Source organism: Convolutriloba macropyga, chromosome 9 (genome assembly GCF_964194025.1).
Source record: "Convolutriloba macropyga chromosome 9, txConMacr16.3, whole genome shotgun sequence".
Classification (NCBI taxonomy): domain Eukaryota; kingdom Metazoa; phylum Xenacoelomorpha; order Acoela; family Convolutidae; genus Convolutriloba; species Convolutriloba macropyga.
In genome coordinates this window covers 42143343-42157703 of record NC_134476.1, presented here as the reverse complement: position 1 = coordinate 42157703, position 14361 = coordinate 42143343, and the positions used below count along the sequence as shown (strand labels likewise).

At 38.0% G+C, this 14361-nt stretch overlaps 1 protein-coding gene across 3 annotated transcripts in view; it reads left to right on the top strand.

The window, feature by feature from the left end:
• The first annotated feature begins 9787 nt into the window (after positions 1-9787).
• Positions 9788-14361, top strand: part of LOC142345791 (putative ATP-dependent RNA helicase DDX23) — a 160511-nt gene continuing 155937 nt past the window's right edge. For 2 of the 3 annotated variants that reach the window (XM_075398148.1, XM_075398146.1), the window contains exons 1-3: positions 9788-9993; positions 13541-13737; positions 13958-14139. In XM_075398148.1, coding sequence (XP_075254263.1) covers positions 9839-9993; positions 13541-13737; positions 13958-14139 — 534 coding nt within the window. In that variant the 5' untranslated portion in view covers positions 9788-9838. The remainder of the gene's footprint in view (positions 9994-13540; positions 13738-13957; positions 14140-14361) is intronic. The other variant, XM_075398145.1, reaches the window with a different exon arrangement.

The following is a 14361-nucleotide window of genomic DNA, read 5'->3' as shown; positions in this document are numbered from 1 at the left end:
TCCATTATGTTTGTTTGTGGTGTCGGTAATGTGTATTAATTTCGTAATTGTGTTTTTGTCAGCCTTGAGTGTTATCCCTAGTAGGCGTAGGATTTCTCGGCCCATGATGCTCTGTATTTTGTTCTCTACAAAGAGAATTTTGCAATTAGTGGCGTTCCAGGAATCTGATTTCAAGTCCAGTTAGAGAACTCCTGCAATTTTTATCTGTTTGTGGTTGAAACATTTGAAATTTTCGAGTTGTTGAATGGCAATGTTTTTGCATTGTTGTTCTGTAGGATTATTGATCAGCTGATGTGACGTTCATGATGGATTTGGGTGAGCCAGTGTCTACTAGCCAAACAATTTGCTTGTTGGTGGATGTGGTGGCGACCCAGAATTCTCCTGATCCGTCGTTGTTTATGGTTGAGTTTCGCTCCTCATGGTATTTTGTTGGCAGATTACGTTTACATTTGGCCAATCCTCTCTGAGTTCTTTTATGTAGAGTGCCGTTTCTGCGTCGACTTCCCCTTCTTGGTCTGTTTCTCCTTCGGAGTTTTGGTGTGTGTTTTGATCTGTTTCAACCTTTATATGACGCACTCTCCATGTTTGGTTTGTCACCACATCCAACAACAAGCAAATTGTTTGGCTAGCAGACTCTGGCTCACCCAAATCCATCATGAACGTCACATCAGCTGATCAATAATCCTACAGAACAACAATGCAAAAACATTGCCATTCAACAACTCGAAAATTTTAAATGTTTCAACCACAAACAGATAAAAATTGCAGGAGTTCTCTAACTGGACTTGAAATCAGATTCCTGGAACGCCATCAATTGCCAAATTTTCCTTGTGGAGACCAAAACACAGAATTTCATGGGCAAAAACATCTTACGCAACTAGGGATAAACCTCACAGCTAACAAAATCTCAGGTAAGAAAATACTACACATTACCGACAACACAATAGAAACAAAAACAATAAAATGGATACTCAAGAAATATCCTAAGTTATGCACACGCATAAAAAAGTCAAAAAACCACATTACAAAACCAACCATGATAGAAAACTTCACCTTTATACAACAAAAAGGAGGAAGAGTATCCTTAAACCTACTAGAAAAAGAAAACAAACTTAAAAAGTTGATCGAGGAAAAACAGATCATTAAATTAGACAAATGTTCAGATGAATATTTCATAAGCCCGGTAGTGATAACATTTGAACAAGAAAAGAGTGTAAAAATTGCACTTGACTCAAAGAAACTCAATGATGCAAAGCACAAAAATAAATATCAAATGCAAAGCATTGAACACCTAATAGAAACCTGTGAAGAAACTTCAACAGAAAGCCCTCAAGCGAACCAATACAACCTCAGATAGAGATAGAAATTTTGTCATTGACACCAAAGACGAAATCAAACACGCATTATTATGCAATAATATAGCCCCACATGGAGCGACTAAATCGAACTATGCGAACAAGTACAAACAATTTAATGATGTTATTAATACTAGTCACACACACACGAACAAAACAACCGCTTTCTGCCATTTACCGCACACAATTCAGTCGATTTCTTCGCCTCACAATTAAAATTCTTCCAAACAACACTCTTCATCCTACACTAAATTAGTCGCTATTACAACAAGCGCGAATCCGTTTAAAGAAACTTTAAAAAGTCCAATTAAGAAGAAGTTCAGCGCCCCAAACTCAGGAAGAGCAATCCATTTGGACCAGTCTTACCCGATAAGCTTTAACTCTGTAGCTACTCAAACTCATTCCATCTTTATAAAGGAAATGGACTAGATCCCAAAGAGTTATCTAAACATGGAACCCTATTCTCAGCCTATGACGCTTCCCCCACTCCCCTGTACCGTGAAAATCTTAACCGCGTTTTCAACGAAATGTTTATTGCACAAGTGTCCAAAAAAGAACCTAGCCCCATTATTGACTTCGTAAAAAAAGGCGAGTGAGAGAAAACAAAAGCCATTAATCCCCTATGTTACCGCATTAGAACAGATTTATCAGACTCTCCAACCGGATGCCTAATTTACGACAATAAACTTTTTATCCATAACAAATTCAAAGGCATGGTATTGGAGACAACACAATAAACATCCCGGACAGGCAGAGATTTTGGCCCTCGCAAAATTTATATGGTACCCCGTATACACTCAGACTTCGTAGCCCATGCTCAATCATGCCGCGATTGCACAGACAAAGGTAAAAACTTAAAATCATTAATTCCTAAAACACAATTCGAAAAATTACCTCCACTTTCTGAACCCAATGAAGAAGTTCAAATAAAGTTCGGGGGACCCATCCCATTCAAAAATAATGTACAATTGATTTACATCCCAGTAACGGTAGACAGGTTATCCAGATACCCGCATGCGGAATTATTCAAAACTGTTACACAAAAACCGCAATAGATTATTTAGACAGTTATTGCAAAATACATGGCATACCTAGATCAATCCGCTGTGACCAAGCCCAAGCTTTCAAGGCCAGTGTTCAAAATATATTGCAAAAACAAAAATATAATATTAATCCTGTCTCCAACTGGAGATCAGAGGGGTTCAGGCATGGTACAAAAGTTTGATACAAACAATAAAACACAGATTAGCAGTCCTAGACTTTGCTCCAAATTGAACCTAATCATCACTAAGTGAAAGACTCGAAATCATAATCGAAAACATCAGATTAATCCCTAACGCAACAACACAAGTAAGCCCATTTGATGCACACTTTGTTAGAAAACAAAACCCTGCAATATCCTATATTAATCGTCTCACAAAAACTTATCATACAATAAATATCGTTCGAACTGTTTAGACAAAGAGGTCCTGAAACACGATGTACTCATAACGAAGAAATGTGGCGCTACGATGGCCTATCTGAGGACAACATCGACATTGTCTACCGAGGATCCGAAGCCCCAGCCCCAATCAAGATCGAATGCGTCAAATCTAATAACAGGCCATTACGAGTGCATTCACCACGTAAAATAACACCTTCTTAAAATTCATTTCACATTAGGTTATAAAACAACAAAAATAATAGTAAATAAACGCAATATCGCATGTAAAAGTATCGCACGCAAAGCAAAAGAACCACGACCAACAGTTGCTTCACAATGGAATATAATTCCAGATGGAAGCGTCGTCACTACCCCAGCACTCAAACACAAATATTGACCACGAATGCAAGTCAACAACCTCGCCGAAAAGCATTGACAAGGCAGTGGTCGAATTCCCGGACTCCAATGCGCAAACATTGCACACTAAGGTGATATTCCTCAAATCTCCGAGCGAAGGAATTAACTCCCCAACTCGGCCTCCATTATGCACGAAACTACAAGAGGAAAAAGTCACACACCGAACGGACACAGCAGCACCCGATAATAACCCATCCAACCAGAGGCCGGATTTGCTCTATACGGAGCAACCACTTATGTCCATAAGTTTGTCCTTCCCACCCAAAAAGCCTGCCCCACAACCAATTGCATCACTCTACTCGAATATACAATCGAATCCAAGCGCAACGTCGAGCGTATGCGCAACTTCTCGGTGTCTCCGAACAACGACGACACCTCTGACCCAGACACGGAAGATGTCAACATGATCGAGGAATTGCTCTAAACAGAACTTCGTTGCCTCAATGGGGGATGTGAGTGATACTCCGCATGCAGTTGTAACCAAGAACTATATCTTTTAGCTATAACCACTTTAAATTATACGTTATAAAATAACCAGTTGTATAAAAGTTCATCCTTTGTGTTTACACTTATCGCTACTGTCCTAGTTGATGATACTAGTACTTAGCTGGTTTCTCTGCTAAGAGGTGTGAATGGAATGACGTTAAACTGTGATTAGAGAAAATGGTGTGACTCTTTCGTGGCTCTAATTTGACATTAGCAAGTTTATGTCTTCACCCCCAATAATGAACAATCATATAGAGTTAAACCTTTTCTCTCCGCTGTACATAGTCCCCGACCCAGCGTAGAAAGTTGATAACAAATCCATATGGATTCCACCCTTACAGATAACATACAGCAAAATACACACACTATTTCACTCCGAAAGGAGAATGAAAATATACTTCATCACAGGTAGCGTAATTGAGCAAGTTGCTGTTAGTGAGCAACTGGCTTATGTGAAGTTTGCAGCTCAGAGACGGGCTAACTTAGTCGTGATTGTGTGCTATGAGCCCACAAATGAAGCTGACGACTTTGCGAAAGACAATTTTTGCAACCAGACGAGCAGCTTGGTATCCAGTTTCAAACAAAGGGAGAGAGTCTGCCTCGTCAGTGACTTCAATGCGGAGCCTGGGCAACAATTTGATGTCACCGTGCCTTGCCGATGCCCCTTTGGAAATTGCGAGGAGAAAAGATAGTTTCGTTCAACTTAAACAATTTACACACAAATATGCCTGTTTTGGAAGAGATATAAATAGCTCTAAGATGATGCCTCTATTCAAGTGACCACGCTCCAGATATAGAAAATTCAATATTAAAACTCGTTAAAATTGGCTGTGACGAATGACCTTTTCAAATGTAACAATAAATGGTACTGGAACCTGGACGGCCTAGCATTGGGCACATGTTTGTCTCTGACTTTTTGTCTAGAATTCTGAACTTTCTTAGTTGTACTCCATTTCAACATACGAAAAAAATAGTACAAGGCACGTTGCATAGGCATTTCCGTTGCACGGCACGAGTAATTGGAAGAGTTTTGACGAGGCACATAAAACATATCAAATTATATGGTTGAAAAACCAGTACCCTAAAATTTGGACAGCAATAATGGTAGGCGAAAGTCTCGAAACACTCATGGTAAGGAAACAGAAATCCTCATATACCAAAAAAGGTGTACCTTTGGCAAAAATTAGTCAAAATCACTATTTTTTGAATGCAATGCAGGAGCAATTTTAAGCGTGCGATTGAAAAAGATATCTATACTATAGATATCTCGGCTAAATACAATTTTTAGTTTTAAGAAAATGAAAACCTGCTTGCCTTCGCTTAAGTCAAGTTTCGATAAGAAGTGGATATCTCACGTGCTCTATAAGAAAACTTGTAATGTAGACGAGTCCACCTATGTTATTAAGATTTGCCATTATGTAACCACGAAGATAACAGGGCACCAGAAACCTGATTTATCGATCGGTAATTACTTCAGCGGATGTTGTGGATCGGCAAAGGCTTTGAATTTTCGAATCACTGACCAGTGCAACGACACTCAAAAATTGATCACTGTGAAAACATTGCACATAAGACAACAAAAACCGAAATTAAACATGCGTGATGAGTACCGGGGGGAGAAGCTGGCACTGAAGTATTATTCTGATAGGTGAGTCGGCTTTTTCATAAAAAAATTGAACGAAGAGTATATTTAAAAAAAACAAACAATCAAGCTAGTGGCAGAAAACAGTCAGTCAAAATTTCAGAAATAAAAAATCTAGCAGCATGTTTCTAAAAGGAAAATCAAAGCTTTTCAGAAGTTTAAAAAATTCGATTTAAACAAGTCGTCAAAATTTCCAAGAAGTCAAAATTTTTATTCTTTACAATGATTGTTGATATATTTCAATTTTGATTGAAAACACTCATAGACAAAAGTTGATTAACTAATGTTTCTAGTTTTAGCGAAAACATTTGTTTTTAAAAATTAGAATTAGGCTAATTAGCTTTTAATTTCTGTTAAAGTTGAATTTGAATGTTCACAGACGACCCAAAAATCTACCGGTCTACCGAAGGTACTAAGGACGTCAGAGTGAACCAGCGAGTCTTGTACAAAATGAATGATTGTAATAAGACATGGAAACTTCCCTTTCATCCAGACAAAAAGATATTGTAATCACTTGGAAACAGAAAACTTGACTGCGTGAGTATCGTATATACGAGAAGAACAAGATAACCATAGCAGAAGTTGGCAATCAAGTAGACCGGTTTGTCAAATTGTACAGGCGACCCATGTCTGACAGACACACTGGATAGAAAGCAAACAGAATCATGAGACTCATAGCAAGGAATTTTGTCCATCTTGACTGTAATATTGCACCACACTAATTTGGTACCAATACCAGCAGAAACATGATACATGCTGGAGAACGTTCAACTTCGTGCAGCAAGAAACTTTGCGAGCCTCGGATTTCAAATTTAATGAACTTCTCAGCACACTCGAAATGCCAAAGCTGGCCTAAAGAAGACTGCGTCGTACGGTAGAAGTTTCAATAGGAAACATTCTAGAGGAAGGTCGGAAAGAGTGCCCCAAATCATTAATTTATTTTATTTATGATTCTCATCTATTTCGTTCTAATTTCTGCAGTTAGTGTTTCCTGCTTCTGATTTTGGTGTTACAAATGCGCCACTTATCAGGAGCTAATTGTAGCTGACTAAGCGCTTGACGAGAACACCATGAAAACTTCCGCTGCGTAAGCTTTGCACTGAAAAGAATGAAACTCTATCTCCTCAGAGGAGACAACTCTAAGCCATGCAGCGGCCGATAACCAGACATCAAAATCTTTTATGGAAGCTTGTTGTGGACCATGCAGTTACTGGTTGAACATCGAGGAATGCAGTAAAGAGCTTATGAAGAACATCTAAAAACAAGTTTTTCACTGGAAACCAATGATTTTTACGCTTCCAAGAAACAAATCAGGCCCTAAGTTCACCAATAATTGAGTAAAATCCTGTCTGGCATCTTGAATGACTCTAACGCTGAAAAGTTTATGTACTGTTCAATGGTGATGCCTCATCTCATTTTTGCAAGAAGAAGAACGGAGGACGACGCCTCTAATAACAAAACCATTGCAAGACGGTTAGATGAAAGGAGAAAATGGGACATAGATTCCCTTTTTCTTGAACCAAAAGGGATCCAGGAATGTATGAGCAGAATTAAAGCAAAACGACCTGTTGATGAATAACAAATTTGATAAATACCTGTTAACAGGAAAAATTCCTTATGCATTCGAAGATTTACAGAAGAAGCGAAAGGTGGTTATTTTTTAACTGAGAAGTTGACAAGAAAACAGTCGTTGATGTCTTACGCTAGAAACCACAAACATCCGGTACCACGCAAAACCAATTTGAATTATCTAGTTGGCAATGGACATCCAAAAAGTTTACCATACTTTCAATCCATAGTTCAAAAATGCAATAACTCAATGGTTAGAAACTCTGCTATGAAGACGCATGGAAACCGTGGCCCCTCCAACTTAGATGCCAACAAATGGCTTAGGCTTCTGACGTTCTTTAAGTTGTCCCCAACTGATCTTTGCAAAATGACTGCTAAACTAGCAATACGGCTAGCTACGTCTCATTTGACTTTCCGATCGTATATTTCCTGTCGTCTGATAGCTCTTGATAAATGCCCCAGTGTACGACCGAAACGAATTGGGGAAGTCCTGAGGCGAATTATTGAAGAACTATTGTACATTGTATTCTAACCAAACTTATGACAATGGGTGGTGATTAGCAAGTATTGGTTAAAATGGAGGAATTGAACTTGCAATTCCTTCATTGAGAGCTGCATTTAAAAACACAGATTCAGAAGCCATCTTCCTTATCGACGCAAAAAACGCTTTCAATAGTCTCAACTGTGATCTTTCCTTACCAAACTCTGAGAAATTATGTCTTTTTTTCTGTTGTTTCTTAAGTAATCCATATCAAATTTGTTTGTTAACAAACAAACAATTTTCTCTTAGAAACGTACAACCCAAGGCGACGACCTTGCAATGGCAATGTATGAAATTGCCAAAAACCACTTAATTGAAGTTCTGGACGATTGCTTCACGGTTCAAAAGGGGTATGCGGACGATGGCAGCGCTGTCGACTGCCATAAAAGCTTGAGATCTTCTTTTTCACTCGTTGATAAAACATGGTCCTTCTTTCGGTTACCATCACACCGAATGCCACGTCATTACCAGGGAACGTCTTTTTGCAAAAGTTCAGTAGATTTTTGTTCACGACGAAGTGGATATAGCTGATTGTTGTAGAGTACTTGGTAGTGTAACAGTTTCTGATAATGGAAAAAAGAAATTTGTAGAACGGTCCATAAAACAACAGAAAATTTGTTAGAAAAGCTGGCTGTTCACGACAATTCATCACCTCAAAATATTTATAAATCAGTCACTTCACCGGTAGAGCTTATATAGACCTTTTTAGCTGTTACAACACCTAATATTGAAGATCTGTTAAAAAATGTGAGATATCAATCAACAGTTATTACCTAATCTATGAAAGAATCCCGCCTAAAACCAAAAATACCGGAATATATTTCCGGAATGTCTTTTCGATAAGGGAGGGTGACCTGAACATCCTTAAACCTGAAGACCGTTTTAAGCGATATCAACGATCAGTTCAACTGTCAAGTCCCCTATCCCTATCTCTGCCCGACGCCGAACTAAAGCAAAAAGAAATCATAAATAAAGTAAAAGAAGAGAAAGAGCTTGTTATCAAAGCAAGAATGACGGGATTTAGGAGTGAATTGAATAAGAATGAGATTCGCTTGCTTGACTTAGCTAGTGAAAAGGGAGCGTCAATCAGGTTGAACGCTCTGCCATTGATGCGATATCACTTTGACCTAACGAAAAGCGAGTTTCGTGATGGCATTGCCCTTCGCAATTGCTGGTACACAGTGAAGATGCCTTCACCTTTCGCATTCAATGAAAACTTCACTGAGGCACATGCCCTCAAATTTCCGAAAAGAGGATACACCCACATGAGACATAATGAACTTACCGATTCCTTTGGGAACTTGTTTTGTGATGTCTGTCATGATGTCGAGATCGAACCTCATATTCAGCCGTTGCAATGGGAAACTTTTGCTCCTAATCAACGACAACTGATGATGATGCTAGATTAGAAATCAAGGCCAATGAACATTGGGAATTGTGGTTCAACAGAACCAATTTTGATGTTAAAGTTTTTTTGCCCGCTGGCAAAAAGTTGCCCTGAAAGCAGTAGCGAAGCCTACAAATATCATGAATCTATCAAAAAGAATAAGCATGAACAAAGAATAACTGAGGTTGAATAAGTAAAATTTTGTCCACTCGTTTTTGCATGCATTGGTGGAGCTGGCCCATCAGCTTCAAAAGCGCTGAAACAACTGGCATCAAAGCTCTCTGCATAAAAAGAAGACAGCTACGCTGATATCATATCATATCTAACGACAAAAATCAGCTTTGCTCTCCTGAGGAGCTCCATCCTCTGCATTCGTGGGTCACGGACGCATCGGCGGCGCGGAATTGGTGATGCTTGCATGGGAGCTGTGGTTGAAGAAGGGAAACTGTTAGTTTGACTCATCTACTTTTTTCATTAGTTGTATAGGTATCTTGTCTGTATTTTGTTTTACTTTCTCAGCTGATGTTTGTATATATTATCGTTTTATAGTTGTAAAGGTATCTTGTCTGTATTTTGTTTTACTTTCTCAGCTGATGTTTGTATATAATATCGTTTTATCGATAGATTTAAACAATACGAAATGCTTTACGAAGAAGTAGTGCTGGGAGGGCCTCGGACCAGCCAATAGTCACCCAGTGTTGGGGAGGGACACTTCTTAATTTACCTTTTTCATTCTTAGTTGTTTCTTTTCAAGCGTTGTCTGTCTTTTTATTTTACATTTTTCTCAGCTGTTGTGCTTGTGTCATATTTGCATTCTATTGATAGATTTGAAAAAGACGAGATGTTTTATGAGGACATAGTGCTGGAAGGCCAGCCAATATTTACCCAATGTTATGGAGGGGAATTTCTTAAATTTGTTTTTGACTTTGTGTCAGTCAATACGAGTGTTGTACAGATTTTTGGCTCAAAAGATATTTGCCTGATAATATTTTCAGATGGTTGATTTGTATCAGCTTTCATGGTTGGCTGTGAGGAAGTAGAGGGAAAGGTATCTCCTGTGCTTGCCGAGAAGGAGGAGAATAGAAAAGGTAGGAAATCAAGCACCAGTCGGAGCAGTAAAAGAGAGAGCAAAAACGGTGAAAAATCGATGAAAAGGAAGCGCTCGAAATCAGGGTTAGTCGATTTGGAGGTTTTCGGTACGTTTTCCAACAACCCCTCCCACAAAACTCACCACCCTCTTACCCTGTTCCAGAATACCACGTACCGTTTGGTAGTATATTTTTCCCCCCAGCTTAGTGGTCAGATAACCTATAGCCCCCAACCTTGGTTACTATGACATAGTGGGGGACTAGAATGGGAAAGACCATTTTTTGTTTTTAAATTTGACTTGATTTGATGAGCCATGCAGACGATGTTCCCTTTCAGATGTTTGTTTTGACTTTGTGATTCTTAAAAAAATTAGATTTTCTGTTTGACCGGAATAAACGTTTTTAATTGCTCTTTAACAAAGTTCATAGCAATTATATTGTAAACGTGTGTGTCTTTTTTATGCAAATTGACAATTTTTCACTTTTCTTCTAGAACATTCTTTGACTTCTCAAGTGACTTTTTCACGCTTTCGTTCTTCATTTTTGAGTGATCTCTATTTTTCGCACTCCGAAGTAAAGCTTGTTCGAATCCCGGTGTGATCGACTGTTTTTGCATCCGTAAAGAAAAATTGATCCAGGCTACAGCCCCTGAATTAAATTGCCTCGCCTGTCGTTCAAGAGTAATTCGCCCGACATTAGTCGGTTTATGTTTGTTGTTTTTTTGTCTCGTAATCGTAATAATGGCTGGTATGATTTTCATTGAAAGCAGGGTGTTTTTCTACTCTAAGAGGAGTATTGGTGGAGCTTCTTTATCGATGTTTTTTGGAGTGTATTTGAAACGAAGTGAAATGCGTACGAGTGTGTAGGTCAAATCGCTGAAGAGCAGAGAGAAGAGTGCGGTGTTTTGTTCAAGTCGTTATTTTGAGAGAGAGCATGAAAAGTAAGCGTACGATGTTTTTTTTGATCGGTTTGTCAAAGCACGTTTCCTTTTATCTCAAATTTTTGCAAGCAATGATGGTTCCATCAATTATCTAAACAGGTAAACTACGCTTTGAATCATTTTTGTACATTACATTTTGAGTGTCAAGTTTTAGCCATTTTCACCATTTTTACTTGTTTTAAGCTTTTTCAGCAGTGTTTGTTTTATTTTTTATCTGCTTCTGTGGTTCAAATCAGACGCTCTAACGTTTTTGGTTGTCTCTCAGTTTAATTGTTTTTCAATCCGGGACTTATACTCCCCGTGAAATTGTCACAAAGCCATAATAATAATAATAAAGTAATGAAAGAAAATTGTGTAAATGTGTGCAATTTTTAACCAATTTTTTAGTTTGCTTATTTCTGAATTTTATGCTTCTTTCTGTCATTTTCTATTTGCTTTTAATCAAGAGCGATTGTTCAGGTGAAGTAGCTACTGTGAAGTGACACTTGAAAGCTAGACACTTTTCAGTTGAATAATTCATACAAGTTTCTGTTTTTTGTCTGTTTTTATTGGTTCTTTGCTTTTTTATTGTTGTTTAATGTTTTTTTCGGCGACGTGTTGAGTTCGTGAGTGTTTGAGCAGCAGGGGTAATATTTTTTTGTTTTAATGATAATGGATGGAAGGAATCTTTAAAGCATTTGGTGTATTATTTTGTTCGGGACTTTTCAGAAGAGGGACTTGTTCGGGATTTTGTTCAGTAGAGATGTTTATTTGTCCTTGATTTTCCCCTCCATCGGTTTTCTCCATATGAACTATTTTTTTTAGTTTTTGGTCAATTTGTTTCCGTTTAACTAATGAAAAACTAACCTTATCGCAAGGTCTTTTGCCAATAGTTGTTCTGCAGTCGTCACTTGTAAAGAAAATTTTATCAGATGCTACATCACTTTTTGTCAATTAATTTTCCTGTTATTGCTTAATAATGTTTAGTATAATGAAGTCGGAGGAGCGTTAGGTCAGCAGGGTTAGTCACTTTTCTACTTCGGGTCGTTTTCGGATTTCTTCCGGCTATTTTTGTTTTGATATTTTTGCATTCGCAAAACTACTCGGAAGATCACCAAAGTTCTACAAATCTAGAAAGAATGGTACAGAATCCATTCGTTTAATATGATGCGCCAGAAAAAACAATTGTGAAGAGAAGGTTTGACTGCTATAAGGATTTCTGTTTTCTTATAGGGAAGGAGGAACGACGTTTTGTGCTGAAAACTTCATCTTTCACGTCAACGTGTTCTAGCTAAAAATCGATCACTGAAATTTGTTTTAAGGATTCCACCTTGTATTCTGACACAACCATGTTTTCCCATTCTCTTTTGGCCATCACGGCTACAGAATATTGTGTATCAGAAGGTCAATTTCGGTTCAAACTTTTAGTCAAGCACGTTTTCAGTACAGCGATATAATTGCGGATTACGTTTGGGGAAAAAGATAGTCAACTTTCTCTTCTTTGCCAAAGTAATGCGACATACATTTGTGGAAAGTATTGAGAGCTGAAGTCAATCAAGAACTTCCTGTTAATTATCAAAAAAGCTTCAGTTTGTGCATCTTTAATTTGTCTTTGCTTTTAGTTCGAACATCCGCTTTGAACTTTTCAAAATTTTTCAAGTATACCAACAACCTGAGAATGGGAAAACCGTACTCTGCCTGCGCGATTCCCGCTCGCTCCGACGACCGCAGCCGGTCGAGGCTTCCATGGGGGCGGTTGTCGTGGAAGGGAGGCTTTTAAGTTGATACTCCTTTATTTGATTTTCTTTTAGATTTGTTTTACGTTCTGATAATTTTTATCTCACTTTAAGTTAATTGCTGGTTTGTAGCAAACCCTTCGCTGTACCCAACCTTCTCTCATCTCCTTTTTAAATTCGTTCTTTTTCTTAACTGGTACTAATTGAACTAATTTTTGCCACCATTTTTGTAAATACTGTTCTCGACCTTTCTGTAACTGTTCTGATTAAACCTCACATACATTTTGTCTATATGCTATTGTAGTTTGTTCCCTTCTAATTTAAATTTTCTAAGTATACCAACAACCTGCAATTATCGTGAATTTTCTTTTCCATAGGTCTAACTTTTTCTCTGCTATAATTTTTGTAGGTTTAGCATTCATCTCTGTTTTGTTCAATTTCCACTGTGACCACTGCATTTAAAGTATTTATCCTACAATCAACAAGGTTAATAGTTTTTGAATAGCTTTTAGCTCTTTTTTTTCGGTTTGAACCACGGCTGCTTTCATCATCTGTCAATATTCAAAGTATGAACTACTTTTATAAGTTTATCAAAAACATTGAGGCTGCATAAGTTATCTCAACAATTAGGATGTGACATAGTAGAAATTAAATGCTAAGTCAACTTTGAAACCCTCTGACTTTTCCCGATTTCTCGATTGTTTTCCGCTAAGTTGAACGCGGCCCCTAATGCAAACATGGGCGTGTTATTTTTCATCCCATTTCTCTACCTTCTACTCTTTTTATGATCAAATTTTTCTGGAGGATATTTCGAAATTCGTGTTATTACCGTTTTCGTCTAGAAAAAGATAGTTAGACCATCTTTTTTGAACGAAATGGTTTTTTCAGAAATATTTTTTATTGCATTTGGGCAGCTTTTATCCAGTTGACATTCGATATTTTTACTGTTATTGTATGTCAAAGAGTACGTGTTGTAGATCGAATTATCGCGATTCGAAAAAGGAAAAGAAGCGGAAGAGATCAAAGAGCCGTAGCAAAGACAGGGACGATTCTAGGGGCGGAAAGTCTTCAAGTAAGCACGCCAAAAGTAGGAAGAAAAGTGTAGAGCGAGATGATGATTTTGAAAGGAATCTTATTCTACATGGAGAGGTGGCCGCTGGTGTGAAGAAAGAAGGCATCTGATTCCTTTTCCCACCATCTTTCTATCTTTAACTGAAAAATAGAACCATCTTCAACTGATATTTTGCTCCGTTATAATATTAGAATTATTGGTAGTGACGAACACCACTGATCAAGCTATACAAGCAATCATGACCAGAGAAAGACTATTGGCTCGCTCAAAGAGAGAAAACTAAGATTTTGACCAGGATGGGAAAAGGAATTGCTCTTGAAAAAAGAAACTGTCTCTGATGACGAAGGTGAATTGAAGGATGACACCAGTCCTCAGAAATCGACCGATCAAAAAGACACACATGGAGAACAGAGTGATTTGAAACTGAAAGCAGGAAGGAAAGAGCCATTGTCCTTAGAGGAAATGCTGGCCAAAAAGAAAGCAGAGGAAGCTGCAGTAACTAAGGTTAATAAGAAGTTTTGCATCTATTTTTGCTCTTGTCTATAATGTCCATTTCTTTAAGTTAATAAATTATTGTCTGTAGATTTTCTCGTCATCAATTCTTAGCTTTTGTACACGCCCCCTCCCTATATCCCAGTAGGGGTAGGTTAAATTCCATATCTTTTGTGACTTGATCTCAATAGTCGTGCGCCAAAAATTTTTGGAACAGTATTGATCGTTTTTTTA